This window comes from Pseudophryne corroboree, chromosome 5 (genome assembly GCF_028390025.1).
Source record: "Pseudophryne corroboree isolate aPseCor3 chromosome 5, aPseCor3.hap2, whole genome shotgun sequence".
NCBI classification, from domain to species: Eukaryota; Metazoa; Chordata; class Amphibia; order Anura; family Myobatrachidae; genus Pseudophryne; species Pseudophryne corroboree.
The window spans coordinates 293,874,362-293,897,496 of record NC_086448.1 but is presented as its reverse complement, the minus strand read 5'-3'; the positions used below and the strand labels follow the sequence as shown (position 1 = coordinate 293,897,496).

Genomic DNA, 23,135 nt, shown 5'->3' with positions numbered 1-23,135 from the left:
TTCCGATGGTGACAATCCAATATCAATAATATTATTTTTTTATTTACAAAGTTTAAATACGTGTTCTCACCTTATAAAAAACCCTGACCATTTCAGAGTGGTTTTTGGGGGAAAAAAAAGTCAGTCAGTTAAGTGGTTAATTCCATCTTAATGGGAACAGAACTTATTATTCTCATATTCTTTTTATTTTTGCACCAACTGCAGTGGGGCATTTTGATGTAATATAAATATTATAACATATATAATATATATTTTACACACACACACACACACACACACACACACACACACACACACACACTAAAAAATGCCCCTGAGGAAGTCTGAGAGGTGAGACATGGATGAAATGCATTGGGTAATTACTTGCCATTGTGGCATTTTATCCAGTTTTAAGCAACATTTTTTCTCTTTGTTTCATGATGTGAGCAATGTATGAATTTTTGTACGTTTTGGAACCTGGATTACAGCTAGTGTATTTACTCATTTTCATGTGATTTAAATCCTCATTAAAATATATGAACACTTCCCTTGCTGGGACTTCATGTAGAATCTTTCTAAAGTTTACAGATAAGCGGTTATCTTATACATTTTGGAACAGGTTCACTTATAGTTCATTTGTGCATTGAGTGTTTTACACATTATTGCGCTAGGAGGCGCTCTTGTTTTTATTTGAGAATTCTTAGAGTTGGTGTACATGTGGACGAAGAGTTTGGCGTCCCATACGTGTGGATTTTTTTTCCTATGCACTTAATGAAGATTTTATTTTATATAATTCGTATATTACAAGTGACAGTTTGAATTTAGTTGTAAACACAACAGTGTCAGTGAATATATATATATATATATATATATATATATATATACATACACATACATACATACACTAACTGAACAAAAATACTTTGCTTACAGTATTTACTATAGACTTGTGCAGAAAGCACAATTTGTACCTGTTCTTTTAAAACAAGCAGTTCTTCCTTCAGCTCTACTATGAGGTCATCCTGTTCATTATTTGACAATGAATTTCGACCTTCTTTGTGAGCCTTCTCAAGTCGGGCAATGCGATCTTCTCTGAATTTCACTATCATTTTGTTTGACTGGATGAATTTTTCTTTCTTGTTGCAGAGATCTTCAAGCTGGGCTACTTTTTGCAATAGAGTCTACAGAAGATTTAAACATACATTGTTAAAGGGTCAATGTTTTTTCTTTCCTTCACAAGTCATAAAACATGGAAAATTTTTATTTTACTGTTAATGGACTTTAGAATTTTTCTCTATTACCATTAAGAACAGAGGGGGTCATTTCGAGTTGATCACTAGCTGCATTCGTTCGCTGTGCAGCGATGAGGCAAAAAAAGACACTTCTGCGCATGCGGCGCAATGCGCGACGTACTTTTACAACAGCCGATGTAGTTTCACACAGGGTCTAGCGAAGCTTTTCAGTCGCACTGCAGACCGCAGAGTGATTGACATGAAGTGGGCGTTTCTGGGTGTCAACTGACCGTTTTCAGGGAGTGTTCGAAAAAACGCAGGTGTGCCATTAAAAATGCAGGCGTGGCTGGGCGATTGCAGGGCGTTTGTGACGTCAAAACAGGAACTGAATAGTCTGAAGTCATCGCAAGCGCTGAGTAGGTATTGAGCTACTCTAAAACTGCACCAAAAAAATAAAAAACGTTGCCGCCACCGTGCGATCCTTTTGTTTGCACTTCTGCTAAGCTAAAATACACTCCCAGTGGGAGGAGGGGCAGCGTTTGCACAGCTGCTAAAAAATGCTAGCGAGCGAACAACTCGGAATGACCACCAGAGAGATGTCACTAGAGGATCCCCTAATTCCACAGGCTGAGAAAGCTTTTATATAGTGCCCAATTATTACCTTATCTCTTCTTATGGATAAATGAATGCTGTCATGTATTACCATGACCCATAAAAATGAAATCAAATCAACACTATGCATACCCAATCAAGGGATAATAGTGTTTTACTTACAGAAAGAATGCTACACTTTAAATTTCATATTACCTTTTTTTCAGTGTCCGACTTTTCCAAGAGCATCATAGCCTCTAAAAAGTTATTCATGTAGTCTGTAAAATTGTCATCAATAGACGGTGCTGGATTTTAAGATGAGAGGAAATAATGTAAAGCACTAAAGATTATATCCACATAAACAGCCTTATGAATTTACAGATGGGTTCGCTTACATCCGCACAGCAATCACGCTCAAAAGCCCTTCAAGTCGCGCCATGCCACGGGGGGACACTGTAGCACCAAGTGTTTTCCTTTGCATGTTTTTCCGTGAAAATGCGTCTTAGGCGCAAAGTAATGTAAAAGGTCTCACAAGCAGCTATTGCTGGTTAAATTGATATGCGGCATGGCTATAGTGTGTGTAATTGCGGCTCTATCGGCATCCAAAATGAAACATTACATAGCATTTTGTATGCAAATACAGTCGCAGTCACACATAGAATAAAGGCATGCTGCATATCATATTAATCAGCATAAGCTGCTTGTGCATTCTTACATTACTTTGCGTTTAAGACACATTTTCATAGATGTAAGAGGACACATCTGTATATTAACTATGCACAAGTTTTATTATTGAACATAAGACCATACATAGAGTTTATATACTGTACAATGAGCAGGAAGTTTCCTCTGCATTCATCAGATCCATCAGTAAATTTGCTATCGAAAACCAATGAATGAACCGTGGGCTTACACTAAATGACATGAAGGTGGTTTCCAACAATAGTTCAGTGCTTGACAAATTTTTTGAAAATTTAGGAGCCACAATATCGACCGTAATCAACATATTTGAAAACTTCTATAGAACAGCATGAATGCCTCTTCAATGCCACCCAGGCATCCACAAAGTCCATAAGAACCAGATACAGTTAGAGCCATATATATTTGGACACTAATAATTTGTCATTTTAGCAGGTTACCAAAATATACACTGCTCAAAAAAATAAAGGGAACACTTAAACAACACAATGTAACTCCAAGTCAATCACACTTCTGTGAAATCAAACTGTCCACTTAGGAAGCAACACTGATTGACAATCAATGTCACATGCTGTTGTGCAAATGGAATAGACAACAGGTGGAAATTATAGGCAATTAGCAAGACACCCCCAATAAAGGAGTTGTTCTGCAGGTGGTGACCACAGACCACTTCTCAGCTCCTATGCTTTCTGGCTGATGTTTTGGTCACTTTTGAAAGCTGGCGGTGCTTTCACTCTAGTGGTACCATGAGACGGAGTCTACAACTCACACAAGTGGCTCAGGTAGTGCAGCTAATCCAGGATGGCACATCAATGCGAGCTGTGGCAAGAAGGTTTGCTGTGTCCATCAGCGTAGTGTCCAGAGCATGGAGGCGCTACCAGGAGACAGGCCAGTACATCAGGAGATGTGCAGGAGGCCGTAGTAGGGCAACAACCCAGCAGCAGGACTGCTATCTCTGCCTTTGTGCAAGGAGGAACAGGAGGAGCGCTGCCAGAACCCTGCAAAATGACCTCCAGCAAGCTGCAAATGTGCATGTGTCTACTCAAACGATCAGAAACAAACTCCATGAGGGTGGTATGAGGGCCCGACGTCCACAGGTGGGGGTTGTGCTTACAGCCCAACACCGTGCAGGATGTTTGGCATTTGCCAGAGAACACCAAGATTGGCAAATTTGCCACTGGCACCATGTGCTCTTCACAGATGAAAGCAGGTTCTCACTGAGCACATGTGACAGACGTGACAGAGTCTGGAGACGCCAAGGAGAACATTCTGCTGCCTGCAACATCCTCCAGCATGACCGGTTTGGCAGTGGGTCAGTAATGGTGTGGGGTGGCATTTCTTTGGGGGGCCGCATAGCCCTCCATGTGCTCTTCAGAGGTAGCCTGACTGCCATTAGGTACCGAGATGAGATGCTCAGACCCCTTGTGAGACCATATGCTGGTGCTGATGGCCCTGGGTTCCTCCTAATGCAAGACAATGCTAGACCTCATGTGGCTGGAGTGTATCAGCAGTTCCTGCAAGACGAAGGCATTGATGCTATGGACTGGCCCGCCCGTTCCCCAGACCTGAATCCAATTGAGCACATCTGGGACATCATGTCTCGCTGCATCAACCAACGCCACGTTGCACCACAGACTGTCCAGGAGTTGGCGGATGCTTTAGTCCAGGTCTGGGAGGAGATCCCTCAGGAGACCATCCGCCACCTCATCAGGAGCATGCCCAGGCGTTGTAGGGAGGTCATACAGGCACGTGGAGGCCACACACATTACTGAGCCTCATGTTGACTTGTTTTAAGGATATTACATCAAAGTTGGATCAGCCTGTAGTGTGTTTTTCCACTTTAATTTTGAGTGTGATTTCAAATCCAGACCTCCATGGGTTAATAAATTTGATTTCCATTGATCATTTTTGTGTGATTTTGTTGTCAGCACATTCAACTATGTAAAGAACAAAGTATTTAATAAGAATATTTCATTCATTCAGATCTAGGATGTATTGTTTAAGTGTTCCCTTTATTTTTTTGAGCAGTGTATTTAAGTTACAGTTATATAAGGAATATGGTTAAGTGCAGACTATCCAACTTAATTTGAGGGTATTCGAATCCTAATTGGAGAAACGGTTTAGGAATTACAGCTGTTTAATATGTAGCCGCCACTTTTTCAAAGGACCAAAAGTAATTGGACAATTTACTTAAAAGCTGTTTCATGGACAGGTCTAGGCAATTTCTTTGTTATTTCTTTATGAATTAAAGCAGGCAAAAGGTCTGGAGTTTATTTCAAGTATGGCATTTGTATTTGGAAGCTGTTGCTGTGTACCCACAACATGCGGCCAAAGGAGCTCTCAATGCAAGTGAAAAAGGTCATCCTTTGGCTGCAAAAATTTTTTTTTTTTATCCATCACAGAGATAAGTGGGAACCTTAGAAGTGACCAAATAAACAGTGTGGTGCATTCAGAGTTATAAAGAACACACTGGTGATCTCGGAAGACCAAAAAGGCCTGAACATCCACCGAAGACAACAGTGGCAGATGATCCCAGGATCCTTACCATTGTAAAGAAACCCACTTCACAGCATCCAGCCAAGTAAAGAACACTCTCCAGATGTTAGAGATGTTATTATACAAGTCTACCATAAAAGAAGACTTCATTAAAGCAATACAGAGGGTTATACTCCTGAGGAAGCTGGATGCTCTCTAACCAGTGAAACACGTAGAGCCTGAGCCTATTCCACTCAGATGATATCCTGGACTCCTGCTTCTTATCCTGCATTATTTGGACATTGTTCCATCACTGGACTCTGCACTGCCTTATGCCAGGACCATCCCTTCAGCTATCCTTGGACCATCCCTAAGGCTGAGACAATATCAAGGGATCTGTGACATTTTACATCCGGTAAGTAACACTGCCTATCTAGTGACTGCATTTCATTGGAGAGAGCCCTAGCCAAGTTTTCAGAAATTGCATATAGGAGCACAGGAGCGGCATCATATGAACTTATTTACTTTTTAACATATATGGATTTTTAAAAATTTTTAAATTGATCAATTGTGTACTGTAGTGAATAAATTGTGATTACAGGTTGAGTATCCCATATACAAATACTCCGAAATACGGAATATTCCAAAATACGGACTTTTTTGAGTGAGATTGAGATAGTGAAACCTTTGTTTTCTGATGGTTCATTGTACACAAACTTTGTTTAATACAAAAAGTTATTAAAAATATTGTATTAAATGACCTTCAGGCTGTGTGTATAAGGTGTATATGAAATCTAAATGCATTCTGTGCTTAGATTTGGGATCCATCACCTTGATATCTAATTATGGTATGCAATTATTCCAAAATATGGAAAAATCCGATATCCAAAATACTCCTGGTCCCAAGCATTTTGGATAAGGGATACTCAACCTGTATTACTATTTTATCAAACAAACCGTCCATTTGTCTTATATTCTTCCACAGCCAGCGTTTGTATGCCCACCTTTTTTTTTATTTTTTATAAAAAGACAGAAGCCGATTCATGAAGACAACTTCTCCACTTTATCTATTGACCATCTGATACATTTCCTATCCAAGTGAAAGAATTTACACTGGACTTGAGCTCATGAAGATGGGCTACATGTGGACAACATGCAAAGTGTTCCATGTGTTTGCCAATTAAAAAAAACCCAATAAGATCTCATCCCAAAACTATCTGACATGTTTCCTTATATTAGAAATGCTAGAGGCAACATCACTCTGCCCAACATCTGGCAGAGCTGCCTAATAAGTATTAAACCTCCAGGGGTCTACGGAGACTGACCCATAATATATAGGGGTGGCGAACAGCCAACAAAGGGGGCAGGACTGGTCAGAGAGGGGTGAGGAATAGCCAGCACAGTGGGGGCAGGACTGGTCAGAGATGGGAGGGGAACAGCCAGCAGAGAGGGGGCAGGACTGGTCAGAGGGGAACAGCCAGCAGAAAGGGGGCAGGACTGGTCAGAGGGGAACAGCCAGCAGAAAGGGGGCAGGACTGGTCAGAGAGGGGAGGGGAACAGCCAGCAGAAAGGGGGAAAAACTGGTCAGAGAGGGGAGGGGAACAGCCAGCAGAGGGGGGGCAGGACTGGTCAGAGAGGGGAGGGGAACAGTCAGCAGAGAGGGGGCAGGAGTGGTCAGAGAGGGGTGGGCAACAGCAGAGGGGGTAGGAGGGGTGTGGAGGACTGGTCAGAGAGGGATGGGACCATGCAGGGAACAGAGGCTGAAATGACCTGGAAAATATGGCGGGCCAGTTATACTAACGCGTGAGCCTCACTGCGTTTAGTAACGGAATATTGCATCTAAAAATGCAAAGGACAGCTCTCCTGATAAGAGCTGTTCTTTCCAACGTAAGGAGTTTTGCTTTCTGACCATGTAGTCCTACGCATTCATGCCATTGGTCAGCACATGAGCGAGCCATGGGAGATACTCCGAGTGATCATTCATAGCTCCACTCCCTACTGTGCAGGGCAAGTAACCTGCGGGTGCAGTTACTGTTCTGCGCCATTGTGGTCATCTAGTCAAATGAGAAGTGTAAGTTGGAAGTCTGACTGCACTGCCTGTCCCCATCAACATGTACCAGCCATTGCGGAGAACAGACAGGCAGAAGATGCAGGGTAGGAGTCAGAAAGAGAAACTGAATGAAAGAAGAGCAAGAATCAAGAGTTCAGTGCAGTGGGCAGTATATATGCCCAGGAGCCAGTGCCGGCAAAGCAGGGACCTCTGGGCTGCACACCTAAATCTGCTGTCGCATGGGACGGTGGAGACTGAGAAAGGACCATCAGGACCTGGCAAATTAATAAAAACAGGATTTTACCTACCGGTAAATCCTTTTCTCGTAGTCCGTAGAGGATGCTGGGGTCCATTTAGTACCATGGGGATGTACCAAAGCTCCCAGTACGAGGGAGAATGCTGAGGTTCCTGCATAACAGATTGACCAAACTTTAGGTCCTCAGAGGCCAAAGTATCGAACTTGTAGGACTTAGCAAACGTGTTCAACCCTGACCAAGTAGCTGCTCGGCCAAGCTGTAAAGCCGAGACACCCCGGGCAGCCGCACAGTAAAAACCCACTTTACGAGTAGAGTGGGCCTTAACAGATTTTGGACACGGCAAGCCTGCCGTAGAATAAGAATGGTGGATAGCAAACTTGATCCAATGAGAAATCGTATGCTTACAAGCAGGACACCCAACCTTGTTGGGATCATAAAGGTCAAATAAAGCGTCCGACTTCCTGTGACGAGAAGTTCTCTTCACATATATCTTCAAAGCCCTCACCACATCAAAGGACTGAGGTAATCGAGGTGTCAGGAGCCACTAGCACCACAATAGGTTGGTTGATATGAAAAGCTGACAACCTTTGGAAAAAACTGCTGACGTGTTCTGAACTCAGCCCTATCTTCATGGAAAATCAAGTAGGGGCTCTTGCATGACAATGCCCTTAATTCTGACACACGTCTAGCAGATGTTAATTCCAACAGGGTGACCTCCTTCCAAGTAAGAAACTTGACGTCCACCTCATGTAAAGGCTCGAACCAATTCGACTGGAGGAACTGCAATGCCACGTTAAGATCCCAAGGTGCCGTAGGAGGCACAAAGGGTGGTCGGATGTGCAGAACCCCTTTCAAGAAAGTCTGAACCTCGGAGGGCAGCCAATTGTTTCTGGAAGAAAATGGACAAGGCCAAAATCTGGACTTTTTATGGAGCCCAAGCGTAGGCCCACATTCACACCTGCCTGCAGAAAGAGGAGAAACCGTCCCACTTGAAACTCCACCATTGGAAGCTTCTTGGATTCACACCAAGACAAATACTTTTTCCAAAGTCGATGGTAATGTTTAGACTAAACTCCCTTCCTAGCCTGAATGAGGGTAGGAATTACCTTTTTTGGAATGCCATATGCCATTCAACCTCCATGCCGTCAAACGTAGCCGTGGTAAGTCTTCATAAGCGAACGGCCCCTGTTGAAAAGGTCCACACGAAGAGGAAGAGGCCTCAGAACCTCCAGGAGTGAAACCAGAAGATCCGCGTACCAAGCCCAGAGCAATGAGGATCGCCTGAACTCTTGTTCTTTTTATTAGTTTGAGAATCCTTGGGGTGAAGTGGAGGGAACACATACACTGACTGGGACACCCACGGAGTTACCAGTGCGTCCACTGCCACTGCCTGCGGGTCCCTCGACCTGGAATAGTACCTCCGAAGCTTCTTGTTGAGGCGAGAGGCCTTCATGTCTACCTGAGGTACGCCCCATCGGCTTGTCACCTCTGCAAACACCTCCAGGTGGAGGCCCCATTCTCCTGGATGGAGATCGTGTCTGCTGAGGAAGTTTGCTTCCCAGTTGTTCACTCCCGGAATGAAGACTGCTGATAGCGCCACCGCGTGCTTTTCTGCGCAGAGGAGGATTCTTGTTATCTCCGACATTGCCGCTCTGCTCTTCGTTCCGCCCGTTACATTGTCCGACTGAACCTGAATGACCTGATCTTGCAGAAGATGTGCCGCTTGTAGAAGGCCGCTGTATATGGCCCTTCGTTCCGGAATGTTTATTGGAAGAATGCATTCCAGACTTGACCACTTTCCTTGGAAGTTTTCCCCTTGGGTGACCGCTCTCCAACCTCTGAGGCTTGCATCCATGGTTAGAAGGATCAAATTCTGAATCAGAGTCCGCAATTGACTACCCTGAGCCCCACAGCACGTAGCACCCCTCCGCCTCGGACAGGTAGGTGCTAGAGGTCATAATTGACCTCTAGTGTCTGACAGGGGATCACATCGATACAGAAGTGCTGGGAGCGCTCAGCACCAGGAGAAGATGCAGCTTTCTGCAAAGCTGCTTCTTCTACCCCGACACCCTTAAAAATTAGCATAACACCCAGAGCATGAAATCCCTGGCAACAAGCATGACACCCAGAGCATGAAACCCCTGGCAACAGGCATAGAACCCACAGCATGAAACCCCTGACAACAAGCAGATAATTTAAAAGTAATTAGAAGCCTTACATGCGGATAATGTGCGATGGGCATTACGTTGTGTGGCATAATGTGTCACAGGCAGTACAGTATGTGGCGTAATGTAGCGCAGGCATTACGGTGTGTGGTATAATGTGTCAGGGGCATTGTGGTGTGTGGCATAATGTATTAGGGTGATAACCATTTCACTGAATTAGTTAAATGCATTGTTTTTCTATGAAACTTTTATTTCATTTTCATTAAATGACCTTCAATTTTTCGGTTATTAGCCAGTTGTGTTTTTTTTGCCAAAAGTTTGAGTAGCTCTTTAGGAGGTTTAATTTTCTCGAGTAGCTCACACACAATTAAGGGTGGAGTCCAAACAGAATGAAGCCCCTTGCAGCCTTGCTGCGCTCGCCACAGTTTAGATTCCCACTCTTTGGGTGTCGTGGACACCCATGAGTGGGAATAGTCCCTTTTAGTCGCATGCTGACTGTTGGGACTAAGGCGGCGGATTCGGGCATCGGTATCGGTCTCCTGACTGTCGGTCACGTAACTACCTCCCGTCTCGATGGCCCCTAGATTTTGCTGCCTGGACTCGAATTTCACCTTCAAAATACCTACTAAGCCTAAATGTTCACATACTTTTGCCACTCACAGATGTGTGATATTGGATCATTTTCCTCAATAAGAAAAAAATAAGATTTTACTCACCGGTAAATCTATTTCTCGTAGTCCGTAGTGGATGCTGGGGACTCCGTAAGGACCATGGGGAATAGCGGCTCCGCAGGAGACTGGGCACAGCTAAGAAAGATTTAGGACTACCTGGTGTGCACTGGCTCCTCCCACTATGACCCTCCTCCAGACCTCAGTTAGGACACTGTGCCCGGAAGAGCTGACACAATAAGGAAGGATTTTGAATCCCGGGTAAGACTCATACCAGCCACACCAATCACACCGTATAACTCGTGATATGATACCCAGTTAACAGTATGAACATAACAGAGCCTCTCAACAGATGGCTCAACAATAACCCTTTTAGTTAATGATAACTATATACAAGTATTGCAGACAGTCCGCACTTGGGACGGGCGCCCAGCATCCACTACGGACTACGAGAAATAGATTTACCGGTGAGTAAAATCTTATTTTCTCTGACGTCCTAGTGGATGCTGGGGACTCCGTAAGGACCATGGGGATTATACCAAAGCTCCCAAACGGGCGGGAGAGTGCGGATGACTCTGCAGCACCGAATGAGAGAATTCAAGGTCCTCCTCAGCCAGGGTATCAAATTTGTAGAATTTTGCAAACGTGTTTGCCCCTGACCAAGTAGCAGCTCGGCAAAGTTGTAAAGCCGAGACCCCTCGGGCAGCCGCCCAAGAAGAGCCCACTTTCCTCGTGGAATGGGCTTTTACAGATTTAGGGTGCGGCAGTCCAGCCGCAGAATGTGCAAGTTGAATCGTGCTACAGATCCAGCGAGCAATCGTCTGCTTAGAAGCAGGAGCACCCAGCTTGTTGGGTGCATACAGGATAAATAGCGAGTCAGTCTTCCTGACTCCAGCTGTCCTGGAAACATATACTTTTCAGGGCCCAGACTACGTCCAGTAACTTGGAATCCACCAAGTCCCAAGTAGCCGCAGGCACCACAATAGGTTGGTTCACATGAAAAACTGATACCACCTTAGGAAGGAATTGGGAACGAGTCCTCAATTTCGCCTTTCCCATATAAAATACAGATAAGGGCTTTTGTCAATTCTGATACACGCCTGGCCGACGCCAAGGCCCACAGAATGACCACTTTCCACGTGAGGTATTATAGCTCCACGGAGTTAAGTGGCTCAACCCAATGCGACTTCAGGAAATCCAACACCACGTTGAGATCCCACGGTGCCACTGGAGGCACAAACGGGGGCTGACTATGCAGCCCTCCCTTAACAAAAGTCTGAACTTCAGGCAGTGAAGCCAGTTCCATTTTGGAAGAAAATCGATAGAGCCGAAATCTGGACCTTAATGGAACCCAATTGTAGGCCCATAGTCACCTCTGACTGTAGGAAGTGCAGAAATCGACCTAGCTGAAATTTCTCCTTTGGGGCCTTCCTGGCCTCACAGTACGCAACATATTTCCGCCATATGCGGTGATAATGGTTAGCGTTCACTTCTTTCCTAGCTTTAAATAGCGTAGGGATAACTTCCTCCGGAATTCCCTTTTCCTTCAGGATCCGGCGTTCAACCGCCATGCCGTCCAACGCAGCCACGGTACGTCTTGGAACAGACAGGCCCCCTGCTGCAGCAGGTCCTGTCTGAGCGGCAGAGGCCATGGGTCCTCTGAGATCATTTCTTGGAGTTCTGGTTACCAAGCTCTTCTTGGCCCACCCGGAACAATGAGTATAGTTCTTACTCCTCTCCTTCTTATTATTCTCATTACCCTGGGTAAGAGAGGCAGAGAAGGGAACACATACACCGACTGGTACACCCACGGTGTTACCAGAGCGTCCACAGCTATCGCCTGAGGGTCCTTGACATGGCGCAATATCTTTGTAACTTTTAGTTGAGGCGGGACGCCATCATGTCCACCTGTGGCCTTGCCCAACGGTGTACAATCATTTGGAAGACTTCTGGATGAAGTCCCCACTCTCCCGGGTGGAGGTCCTGTCTTCTGAGAAAGTCTGCTTCTCAGTTGTCCACTCCGGGAATGAACACTGCTGACAGTACTAACACATGATTTTCCGCCCATCGGAGAATCCTTGTGGCTTCTGCCATCGCCATCCTGCTTCTTGTGCCGCCCTGTCGTTTACATGAGCGACCGCCGTGATGTTGTCTGACTGGATCAGCACCGGCCGGTGTTGAAGCAGGGGTCTAGCCTGACTTAGGGCATTGTAAAGAAGAATATTTATGTGTAGGGAAGTCTCCTGACTTTTCCATAGCCTTGGAAGTTTCTTCCCTGTGTGACTGCCCCCCAGCCTCGAAGGCTGGCATCCGTGGTCACCAGGACCCAGTCCTGTATGCCGAATCTGCGGCCCCCTAGAAGATGAGCACTCTGCAGCCACCACAACAGCGACACCCTGGCCCTTGGAGACAGGGTTATCCGCCGATGCATCTGAAGATGCGACCCGGACCACATGTCCAACAGATCCCACTGGAAAATCCTTGTATGGGACCTGGCGAATGGAATTTCTTCGTAAGAAGCTACCATCCTTCCCAGGGCTCGCGTGCATTGATGCACCGACACCTGTATACGTATTAAGAGGTCTCTGTCTAGAGACGACAACTCCTTGGACTTCTCCACCGGGAGAAACCCTTTTTATCCTGTTCTGTGTCCAGAACCATACTCAGGAACAGTAGACGCGTCGTAGGAACCAGCTGCGACTTTGGAATATTCAGGATCCAGCAGTGCTGTTGTAGCACTTCCCGAGATAGTGCTACTCCGCCGAACAACTGCTCCCTGGACCTCGCCTTTATAAGGAGATCGTCCAAGTACGGGATAATTATTTCGGCCATTACCTTGGTAAATACCTCGGTGCCGGGGACAGACCAACGGCAACGTCTGGAATTGGTAATGACAATCCTGTACCACAATTTTGAGGTACTCCTGGTGAAGAGGGTAAATAGGGACATGCAGGTAAGCATCCTTGATGTCCAGTAATACCATGAAATTCTCCAGGCTTGCAATAATTGCCCTGAGCGATTCCATTTCGAACTTGAACCTTCGTATATAAGTGTTCAAGGCTTTCAATTTTAGAATGGGTCTCACCGAACCGTCTGGTTTCGGTACCACAACATTTTGGAATAGTAACCCCGGCCTTGTTGAAGGAGGGGTACCTTGATTTCACCTGCTGGAGGTGCAGCTTGTGAATTGCCGCCAGTACTACCTTTCTCCGAGGGCAGCAGGCAAGGCTGAGGTGAGGTAACGGCGAGGGGGAGTCGCCTCGAACTCCAGCCTGTATCCCTGTGATACTATTTGCAGAACCTAGGGATCCACCTATGGGCAAACCCACTGGTCCCTGAAGTTCCCGAGACGCGCCCCTACCGCACCTGTCTCCACCTGTGGAGCCCCAACGTCAAGCGGTGGACTCAGAGGAAGCGGGGGAAGATTTTTGATCCTGGGAACTGGCTGCTGGTGCAGCTTTTTCCTTCTTCCCTTGTCTCTGTGCAGCAAGGAAGCGCCTTTGACCCGCTTGCTTTTCTGAAGCCGAAAGGACTGTACCTGAAAATACGGTGCTTTCTTATGCTGTGAGGAAACCTGAGGTAAAAAATTTTTTTTCTTTCTTCCCAGCTGTTGCTGTGGATATGAGGTCCCAGAAACCATCCCCAAACAATTCCTCACCCTTATAAGGCAGAATCTCCATGTGCCTTTTATAGGCAGCATCACCTGTCCACTGCCGGGTTTCTAATACCCTCCTGGCAGAATGGACATTGCATTTATTCTGGATGCCAGCCGGCAAATATCCCTCTGTGCATCCTTTATATATAAGACGACGTCTTTAATATGCTCTATGTTAGCAAACTATTATCCCTGTCTTAGAGTATTAATATTATCTGACAGGGTATCAGACCACGCTGCAGCAGCACTATTTATGCTGAGGCAATTTTAGGTCTCAGTATAGTACCTGAGTGTGTATATACAGACTTCAGGATAGTCTCCTGCTTTTTATCAGCAGGCTCCTTCAAGGTGGCCGTATCCTAAGACGGCAGTGCCACCTTTTTTGACAAACGTGTGAGCGCCTTATCCACCCTAAGGGATATCTCCCAACGTGACCTATCCTCTGGCGGGAAAGGGTACGCCATCAGTAACTTTTTAGAAATTACCAGTTTCTTACTGGGGGAACCCACGCTACTTTACACACTTACTTCATTCATCTGATGGGGGAACAAAACACTGGCTGCTTTTTCTCCCCAAAAATAAAACCCCTTTTATGTGGTACTTGGGTTCATGTCAGAAATGCGTAACACATTTTTCATTGCCGAGATCATGTAACGGATGTTCCTAGTGGATTGTGTATATGTCTCAACCTCGTCAACACTGGAGTCAGACTCCGTGTCGACATCTGTGTCTGCCATCTGATGTAACGGGCGCTTTTTTGAGCCCCTGATGGCCTTTGAGACGCCTGGGCAGGCGCGGGCTGAGAAGCCGGCTGTCCCACAGCTGTTTTACGTCATCCAGCCTTGTAAGGAGTTGACATTGTCGGTTAATACCTTCCACCTATCCATCCACTCTGGTGTCGGCCCCACAGGGGACGACATCCCATTTATCGGCCTCTGCTCCACCTCCACGTAACCATCCTCAACCCACATGTCGACACAGCCGTACCGACACACAGCACACACACAGGGAATGCTCTGACTGAGGACAGGACCCCACAAAGTCCTTTGGGGAGACAGAGAGAGAGTATGCCAGCACACACCAGAGCGCTATATAATGCAGGGATTAACACTATAACTGAGTGATTTTTCCCCCAATAGCTGCTTGTATAAACAATATTGCGCCTAAATTTAGTGCCCCCCCTCTCTTTTTAACCCTTTGAGCCTGAAAACTACAGGGGAGAGCCTGGGGAGCTGTCTTCCAGCTGCACTGTGAAGAGAAAATGGCGCCAGTGTGCTGAGGGAGATAGCCCCGCCCCTTTTTCGCGGACTTTTCTCCCGCTTTTTTATGGATTCTGGCAGGGGTATTTACCACATATATAGCCTCTGGGGCTATATATTGTGATATATTTGCCAGCCAAGGTGTTTTTATTGCTGCTCAGGGCGCGCCCCCCCCCCCCCCCCCCCCAGCGCCCTCAGTGACCGGAGTGTGAAGTGTGTATGAGGAGCAATGGCGCTCAGCTGCAGTGCTGTGCGCTACCTTGGTTAAGACTGATGTCTTCTGCCGCCGATTTTCCGGACTCTTCTTGCTTCTGGCTCTGTAAGGGGGCCGGCGGCGCGGCTCTGGGACCGAACATCAATGGCCGGTTCCATGCGGTCGATCCCTCTGGAGCTAAAGGTGTCCAGTAGCCTAAGAAGCCCAAGCTACCACCAGTTAGGTAGGTTCGCTTCTTCTCCCCTTAGTCCCTCGCTGCAGTGAGTCTGTTGCCAGCAGATCTCACTGTAAAATAAAAAACCTAAATATACTTTCTCTCTAGGAGCTCAGGAGAGCCCCTAGTGTGCATCCAGCTCAGCCGGGCACAGGATTCTAACTGAGGTCTGGAGGAGGGTCATAGTGGGAGGAGCCAGTGAACACCAGGTAGTCCTAAATCTTTCTTAACTGTGCCCAGTCTCCTGCGGAGCCGCTATTCCCCATGGTCCTTACGGAGTCCCCAGCATCCACTAGGACATCAGAGAAATAAGATTTTACTTACCAGTAAATCTATTTCTCGTAGTCCGTAGTGGATGCTGGGGACTCCGTAAGGACCATGGGGAATAGACGGGCTCCGCAGGAGACAGGGCACTTTAAGAAAGAATTAGGAATACTGGGGAGCCCTGGCTCCTCCCTCTATGTCCCTCCCCCAGACCTCAGTTAAGGAAACTGTGCCCGGAAGAGCTGACAGTACAAGGAAAGGATTTTGGAGTCCAGGGTAAGACTCACACCAGCCACACCAATCACACCGTATAACTCGTGATAAACTTACCCAGTTAACAGTATGAACAACAACAGAGCATCAGATAAACCTGATGCAACCATAACATAACCCTTATTTAAGCAATAACTATATACAAGTATTGCAGAAGAAGTCCGCACTTGGGACGGGCGCCCAGCATCCACTACGGACTACGAGAAATAGATTTACCGGTAAGTAAAATCTTATTTTCTCTAACGTCCTAGTGGATGCTGGGGACTCCGTAAGGACCATGGGGATTATACCAAAGCTCCCAAACGGGCGGGAGAGCGCGGATGACTCTGCAGCACCGAATGAGCAAACACAAGGTCCTCCTCAGCCAGGGTATCAAACTTGTAGAACTTTGCAAAAGTGTTTGAACCCGACCAAGTAGCTGCTCGGCAAAGCTGCAATGCCGAGACCCCTCGGGCAGCTGCCCAAGAAGAGCCCACCTTCCTTGTGGAATGGGCTTTTACTGATTTTGGAGGCGGCAATCCAGCCGCAGAATGAGCCTGCTGAATCGTGTTACAGATCCAGCAAGCAATAGTTTGCTTTGAAGCAGGAGCACCCAGCTTGTTGGATGCATACAGGATAAACAGCGACTCAGTTTTCCCGACTCCAGCCGTTCTGGCTACATAAACCTTCAAAGCCCTGACTACATCTAGTAACTTGGCATCCTCCAAGTCACGAGTAGCCGCAGGCACCACAATAGGTTGGTTCAAATGAAAAGATGACACCACTTTTGGCAGAAATTGCAGGCGAGTCCGTAATTCTGCCCTGTCCATATGGAAAACCAGATAGGGGCTTTTATGTGACAAAGCCGCCAATTCTGACACACGCCTAGCCGAAGCTAAGGCCAATAGCATGACCACCTTCCACGTGAGATATTTTAACTCCACGGTTTTAAGTGGCTCAAACCAGTGTGATTTCAGGAAACTCAACACCGCGTTAAGATCCCAAGGTGCCACTGGTGGCACAAAAGGGGGCTGAATATGCAGCACTCCCTTTACAAACGTCTGAACTTCAGGAAGAGAAGCCAATTCCTTTTGAAAGAAAATGGATAGGGCTGAAATCTGGACCTTAATGGACCCCAATTTTAAGCCCATAGTCACTCCCGACTGTAGGAAGTGAAGGAAACGGCCCAGCTGGAATTCCTTTGTAGGGGCATTCCTGGCCTCACACCAAGCAACATATTTTCGCCATATACGGTGATAATGTTTAGCCGTCACGTCCTTCCTAGCCTTTAATAGCGTAGGAATAACCTCATCCGGAATGCCTTTTTCTGCTAGGATCCGGCGTTCAACCGCCATGCCGTCAAACGCAGCCGCGGTAAGTCTTGGAACAGACAGGGCCCCTGTTGCAACAGATCCTGTCTGAGAGGCAGAGGCCATGGGTCCTCTGTGAGCATTTCTTGCAGTTCCGGATACCAAGTCCTTCTTGGCTAATCCGGAACAATGAGTATTGTTCTCACTCCTCTTTTTCTTACGATTCTCAGCACCTTGGAGGAAGAGGAGGAAACACGTAAACCGACTGTAACACCCACGGTGTCACTAGTCCGTCCGCAACTATCGCCTGAGGGTCTCTTGACCTGGCGCAATACATTTGTAGCTTTTTGTTGAGGCGGGATGCCATCATGTCCACCTGTGGCAGTTCCCATCGACTTGTAATCTGTGTGAAGACTTCTTGATGAAGTCCCCACTTCTTCTGGTCTGTGTCCAGAATCATGCCCAGGAAGGGCAGACGCGTCGTAGGAATCAGCTGCGACTTTGGAATATTCAGAATCCAGCCGTGCTGTTGCAACACTTCCCGAGAGTGTGCTACGCTGATCAGCAACTGCTCTCTGGACCTCGCCTTTATGAGGAGATCGTCCAAGTATGGGATAATTGTGACTCCTTGTTTTCGCAGAAGTACCATAATTTCTGCCATTACCTTGGTAAATATTCTCGGTGCCGAGGACACACCAAACGGCAACGTCTGGAATTGGTAATGACAGTCCTGTACCACAAATCTGAGGTACTCCTGGACATGCAGGTAAGCATCCTTTATGTCCAGAGACACCATAAAATCCCCCTCTTCCAGGCTTGCAATGACCGCTCTGAGCGATTCCATCTTGAACTTGAACCTTTTCAGGTAAATGTCAGGGATTTTAAATTCAATATGGGTCTGACCGAACCGTCCGGTTTCGGTACAACAAACATTGTGGAATAGTAACCCCTCCCCTGTTGAAGGAGGGGAACCTTTACCACCACCTGCTGGAGATATAATTTGTGAATTGCCGCTAACACTATTTCCCTCTCTATGGGGGAAGCTGGCAGGGCCGATTTGAGGTAACGGTGAGGGGCATCACTTAGAATTCCAGCTTGTATCCCTGAGATACAATCTGTATAGCCCAGGGATCCACCCGTGAGCGAACCCACTGGTGGCTGAAATTTTGGAGACGTGCCCCCACCGATCATGGCTCCACCTGTGGAGCCCCAGCGTCATGCGGTGGATTTAGTGGAAGCCGGGGAGGACTTCTGTTCCTGGGAACTAGCTGTATTGTGCAGCTTCTTTCCTCTACCCCTGCCTCTGGCAAGAAAGGACGCACCTCGTACTTTCTTGCCTCTTTGTGATCGAAAGGACTGCATTTGGTAATATGGTGCTTTCTTAGGTTGTGAGGGAATATATGGCAAAAAATTTGACTTCCCAGCCGTAGCTGTGGAAACTAGGTCCGAGAGACCGTCCCCAAACAATTCCTCACCCTTATAAAGGTAAAACCTCCATGTGCCTTTTTGAGTCGGCATCACCTGTCCATTGCCGAGTCCACAGGACCCTTCTGGCAGAAATCGACCTTGCATTAATTCTAGAGCCCAGTAGGCTAATGTCTCTCTGGGCATCTTTCATATATAGGACAGCGTCTTTTATATGCCCCAGGGTCAGTAATATAGTATCCTTGTCCAAGGTATCAAGTTCCTCAGACAAAGTATCTGTCCATGCTGCTACAGCACTACACATCCAGGCCGACGCAATTGCCGGCCTTAGTATGGTACCTGAATGTGTATAAACGGACTTCAGGATACCTTCCTGCTTTCTATCCGCAGGATCTTTTAGGGTGGCCGTATCCTGTGACGGCAGGGCTACCTTCTTAGATAAGCGTGTCAAAGCTTTGTCTACCCTAGGGGAGGATTCCCAGCGTAACCTGTCCGCTGGCGGGAAAGGATACGCCATAAGCAACCGTTTGGAAATCTGCATTTTTCTATCTGGAGATTCCAAAGCTTTTTCACATAACTCATTTAACTCATGTGAAGGGGGAAAGGTCTCCTCATGCCTTTTTTCCCCAAACATATAAACCCTCTTGTCAGGGACTGGGTTTTCCTCTGAGATGTGCAATACATCCTTCATTGCTATAATCATGTAGCGGATGGCTTTAGCCATTTTAGGCTGCAACTTTGCATCATCGCCATCGACACTGGAGTCAGAATCCGTGTCGATATCCGTGTCAACAATTTGGGATAGTGGGCGCTTCTGAGACCCTGATGGCCTCTGCGCTGTAGGAACAGGCATGGGTTGAGACCCTGACTGTCCCAAGGCTTCAGGTTTATCCAACCTCTTATGCAAGGAAGTAACATTATCATTAAAACCTTCCACATATCCATCTAATCGGGCGACGGCGGCGATCCCACATTCATTTGTACCTGCTCTGCTTCCACATAGCCTTCCTCGTCAAACATGCCGACACAAGCGTACCGACACACCACACACACAGGGGATGCTTTATTTGAGGACAGAACCCCCACAAGGCCTTTTGGAGAGACAGAGAGAGAGTATGCCAGCACACACCCCAGCGCTATATGACCCAGGAATTACACAGTAACTTAGTGTTTACCCAGTAGCTGCTGTATATACTGATTTTGCGCTAAATTTATGTGCTCCCCCTCTCTTTTTACCCTCTTTCTACCGTGAATCTGTAGGGGAGAGCCTGGGGAGCTTCCTCTCAGCGGAGCTGTGGAGAGAAAATGGCGCTGGTGAGTGCTGAGGAAGAAGCCCCGCCCCCTCAGCGGCGGGCTTCTGTCCCGCGATTTTGTGTAAAATAATGGCGGGGGCTCTTGCACATATACAGTGCCCAACTGTATATATGCCACTTTGCCAAGAGGTCTCTAATTGCTGCCCAGGGCGCCCTGCACCCTACAGTGACCGGAGTGTGTGGGTTTAATGTGGGAGCAATGGCGCACAGCCGCAGTGCTGTGCGCTACCTCATATGAAGACTGGAGTCTTCTGCCGCCGCTTTTGAAGTCTTCTTGTTTCTGGCTCTGCGAGGGGGACGGCGGCGCGGCTCTGGGATCGGACGACCATGGGTGCGTTCCTGTGTTCGATCCCTCTGGAGCTAATGGTGTCCAGTAGCCTAAGAAGCAAGACCTATCCACAGTGAGTAGGGCTGCTTCTCTCCCCTCAGTCCCACGTAGCAGAGAGTCTGTTGCCAGCAGATCTCTCTGAAAATAAAAAAATCCTAACAAAATACTTTATATTTAGCAAGCTCAGGAGAGCTCACTAAGGTGCACCCAGCTCGTCCGGGCACAAATTCAAACTGAGGTCTGGAGGAGGGACATAGAGGGAGGAGCCAGTGCACACCAGTATTCCTAATTCTTTCTTAAAGTGCCCTGTCTAATGCGGAGCCCGTCTATTCCCCATGGTCCTTACGGAGTCCCCAGCATCCACTAGGACGTTCGAGAAAGAAAAAAAAATGGAGCATGTGAAAATCTGAGGTAGATTTTTGCCAAATTTCAGCAGAAAAATAGAAAATTCTGAAGGATTCACAAACTTTCAAACACCACTGTAATTTCCCAGCAGTTTACTCTGGTAGGCTCTGATCACAAATTGCACAATTTCAAATTTGGTAATTATTTTAAACGGGAGAGTAAAGGGACCTACACACAAAGATTCTGTCCAATCTGGCTGATCGGAAAGAAAATCTGGCAATGTCTGGGAGCAACTGACAATTGACTATTTGCTCTCAAACACTGAAAAACAGACAAAAATGAACTTTCAAATAAATTGGTTAAGGTTGTTCCATTAAACAATTTATCTGAACAACCGTTTTTGTCCATTTTCTTGATTTTGGTTGATTGTCATTTGCTCCCAGACATTGCCAGATTTTCTTTTCAATCAGCCAAATTGGACAGATAATCTAAGTGTGTAGGGCCCTTTATCAAGGGGAATGTACAAGTGGATGCTTTGATCAAGGGTAGCTCAGTAAAATTCCAACTACACAAACTGTCAATCATCGACAGGTGTTAAAATTAACCATTCCAATCACAGAGAGGCTCATTAATGCAAGCTAATAACCATTAAAAAAAAAAAGAAAGAAAGAAAGAAAGAAAGAAAGAAAAAAAAAAAAAAAACCAAAACAAAGTAAAATTAAGTTTTAGGAGACTAAGTAGAAAAAAAAAATCCTATTTAATTAAAAAGTCAAATAAAAAGTCAGTTTCCAGGAATGTGACATTTACAGCTGTGACAAATTATTTATGTAGTGACAGCTAGAAGCCATCATTACCATGCCATGCACAGTGTGAAGGTGAAGGAGTTAAGCAGGTAATAGGAAATGCTTTTGATTTTTCAGCTCACCTCTGGCAATAGAAATATCCTGTGGCATCTGTCCGGAAAGAAGCTGAGAAAGCTGTTCCTTCAATTTCTTCACCTCTGCTTGCAGCTGACTCACATTCCCTTGGGTGTCTTCATTAACTACAGCCTGCAGGTGTTTAATGAAAAGAAAATTAGAATTAACTCTACAGAAGAATTGGACACAAATTTAGGGTTTGCAAGAATTCTTATACAGGTTGAGTATCCCATATCCAAATATTCCGAAATACGGAATATTCCGAAATACGGACTTTTTTGAGTGAGAGTGAAATAGTGAAACCTTTGTTTTTTGATGGCTCAATGTACACAACCTTTGTTTAATACACAAAGTTATTAAAAATATTGTATTAAATGACCTTTAAGCTGTGTGTATAAGGTGTATATGAAACATAAATGAATTGTGTGAATGTAGACATACTTTGTTTAATGCACAAAGTTATACAAAATATTGGCTAAAATGACCTTCAGGCTGTGTGTATAAGGTATATATGAAAATAAGAATTTACTCACCGGTAATTCTATTTCTTGTAGTCCGTAGTGGATGCTGGGGACTTCGTAAGGACCATGGAGAATAGCGGACTCTGCAGGAGACTGGGTACTCTAAAGAAAGATTTAGTACTGTCTGGTGTGCACTGGCTCCTCCATCTATGCCCCTCCTCCAGACCTCAGTTAAGGAAACTGTGCCCAGAAGAGCTGACATTACAAGGAAAGGATTTTGGAATCCAGGGTAAGACTCATACCAGCCACACCAATCACACCGTATAACTTGTGATAAACTTACCCAGTTAACAGTATGAACAAACAACAGAGCATCAACTAATGGATGCCAACATAACATAACCCTTTATTAAGCAATAACTATATACACGTATTGCAGAAAGTCCGCACTTGGGACGGGCGCCCAGCATCCACTACGGACTACGAGAAATAAAATTACCGGTGAGTAAATTCTTATTTTCTCTAACGTCCTAGTGGATGCTGGGGACTCCGTAAGGACCATGGGGATTATACCAAAGCTCCCAAACGGGCGGGAGAGTGCGGATGACTCTGCAGCACCGAATGGGCAAACACCAGGTCCTCCTCAGCCAGGGTATCAAACTTGTAGAACTTTGCAAATGTGTTTGAACCCGACAAAGTAGCAGCTCGGCAAAGCTGTAATGCCGAGACCCCTCGGGCAGCCGCACAAGAAGAGCCCACCTTCCTTGTGGAATGGGCTTTTACTGATTTTGGATGCGGCAATCCAGCCGCAGAATGAGCCTGCTGAATCGTGTTACAGATCCAGCGAGCAATGGTTTGCTTTGAAGCAGGAGCACCCAGCTTGTTGGATGCATACAGGATAAACAGCGAGTCAGTCTTCCTGACTCCAGCCGTCCTGGCAATAGATCTTCAAAGCCCTGACTACATCAAGCAACTTGGAATCCTCCAAGTCACGAGTAGCCGCAGGCACCACAATGGGTTGGTTCAGATGAAAAGATGACACCACCTTTGGCAGAAACTGCG

The 23,135-nt window shown here is 46.3% G+C and overlaps 1 protein-coding gene across 1 annotated transcript in view; it reads right to left on the bottom strand.

The window, feature by feature from the left end:
- KIF15 (kinesin family member 15) overlaps positions 1–23,135 on the bottom strand; it is a 438,779-nt gene that overhangs the window by 248,575 nt on the left and 167,069 nt on the right. Inside the window, exons 11-13 of the mRNA XM_063922408.1 lie at positions 21,621–21,744; positions 2,019–2,107; positions 951–1,160 (exon numbers count right to left, since the gene is read on the bottom strand). Coding sequence (XP_063778478.1) covers positions 951–1,160; positions 2,019–2,107; positions 21,621–21,744 — 423 coding nt within the window. The remainder of the gene's footprint in view (positions 1–950; positions 1,161–2,018; positions 2,108–21,620; positions 21,745–23,135) is intronic.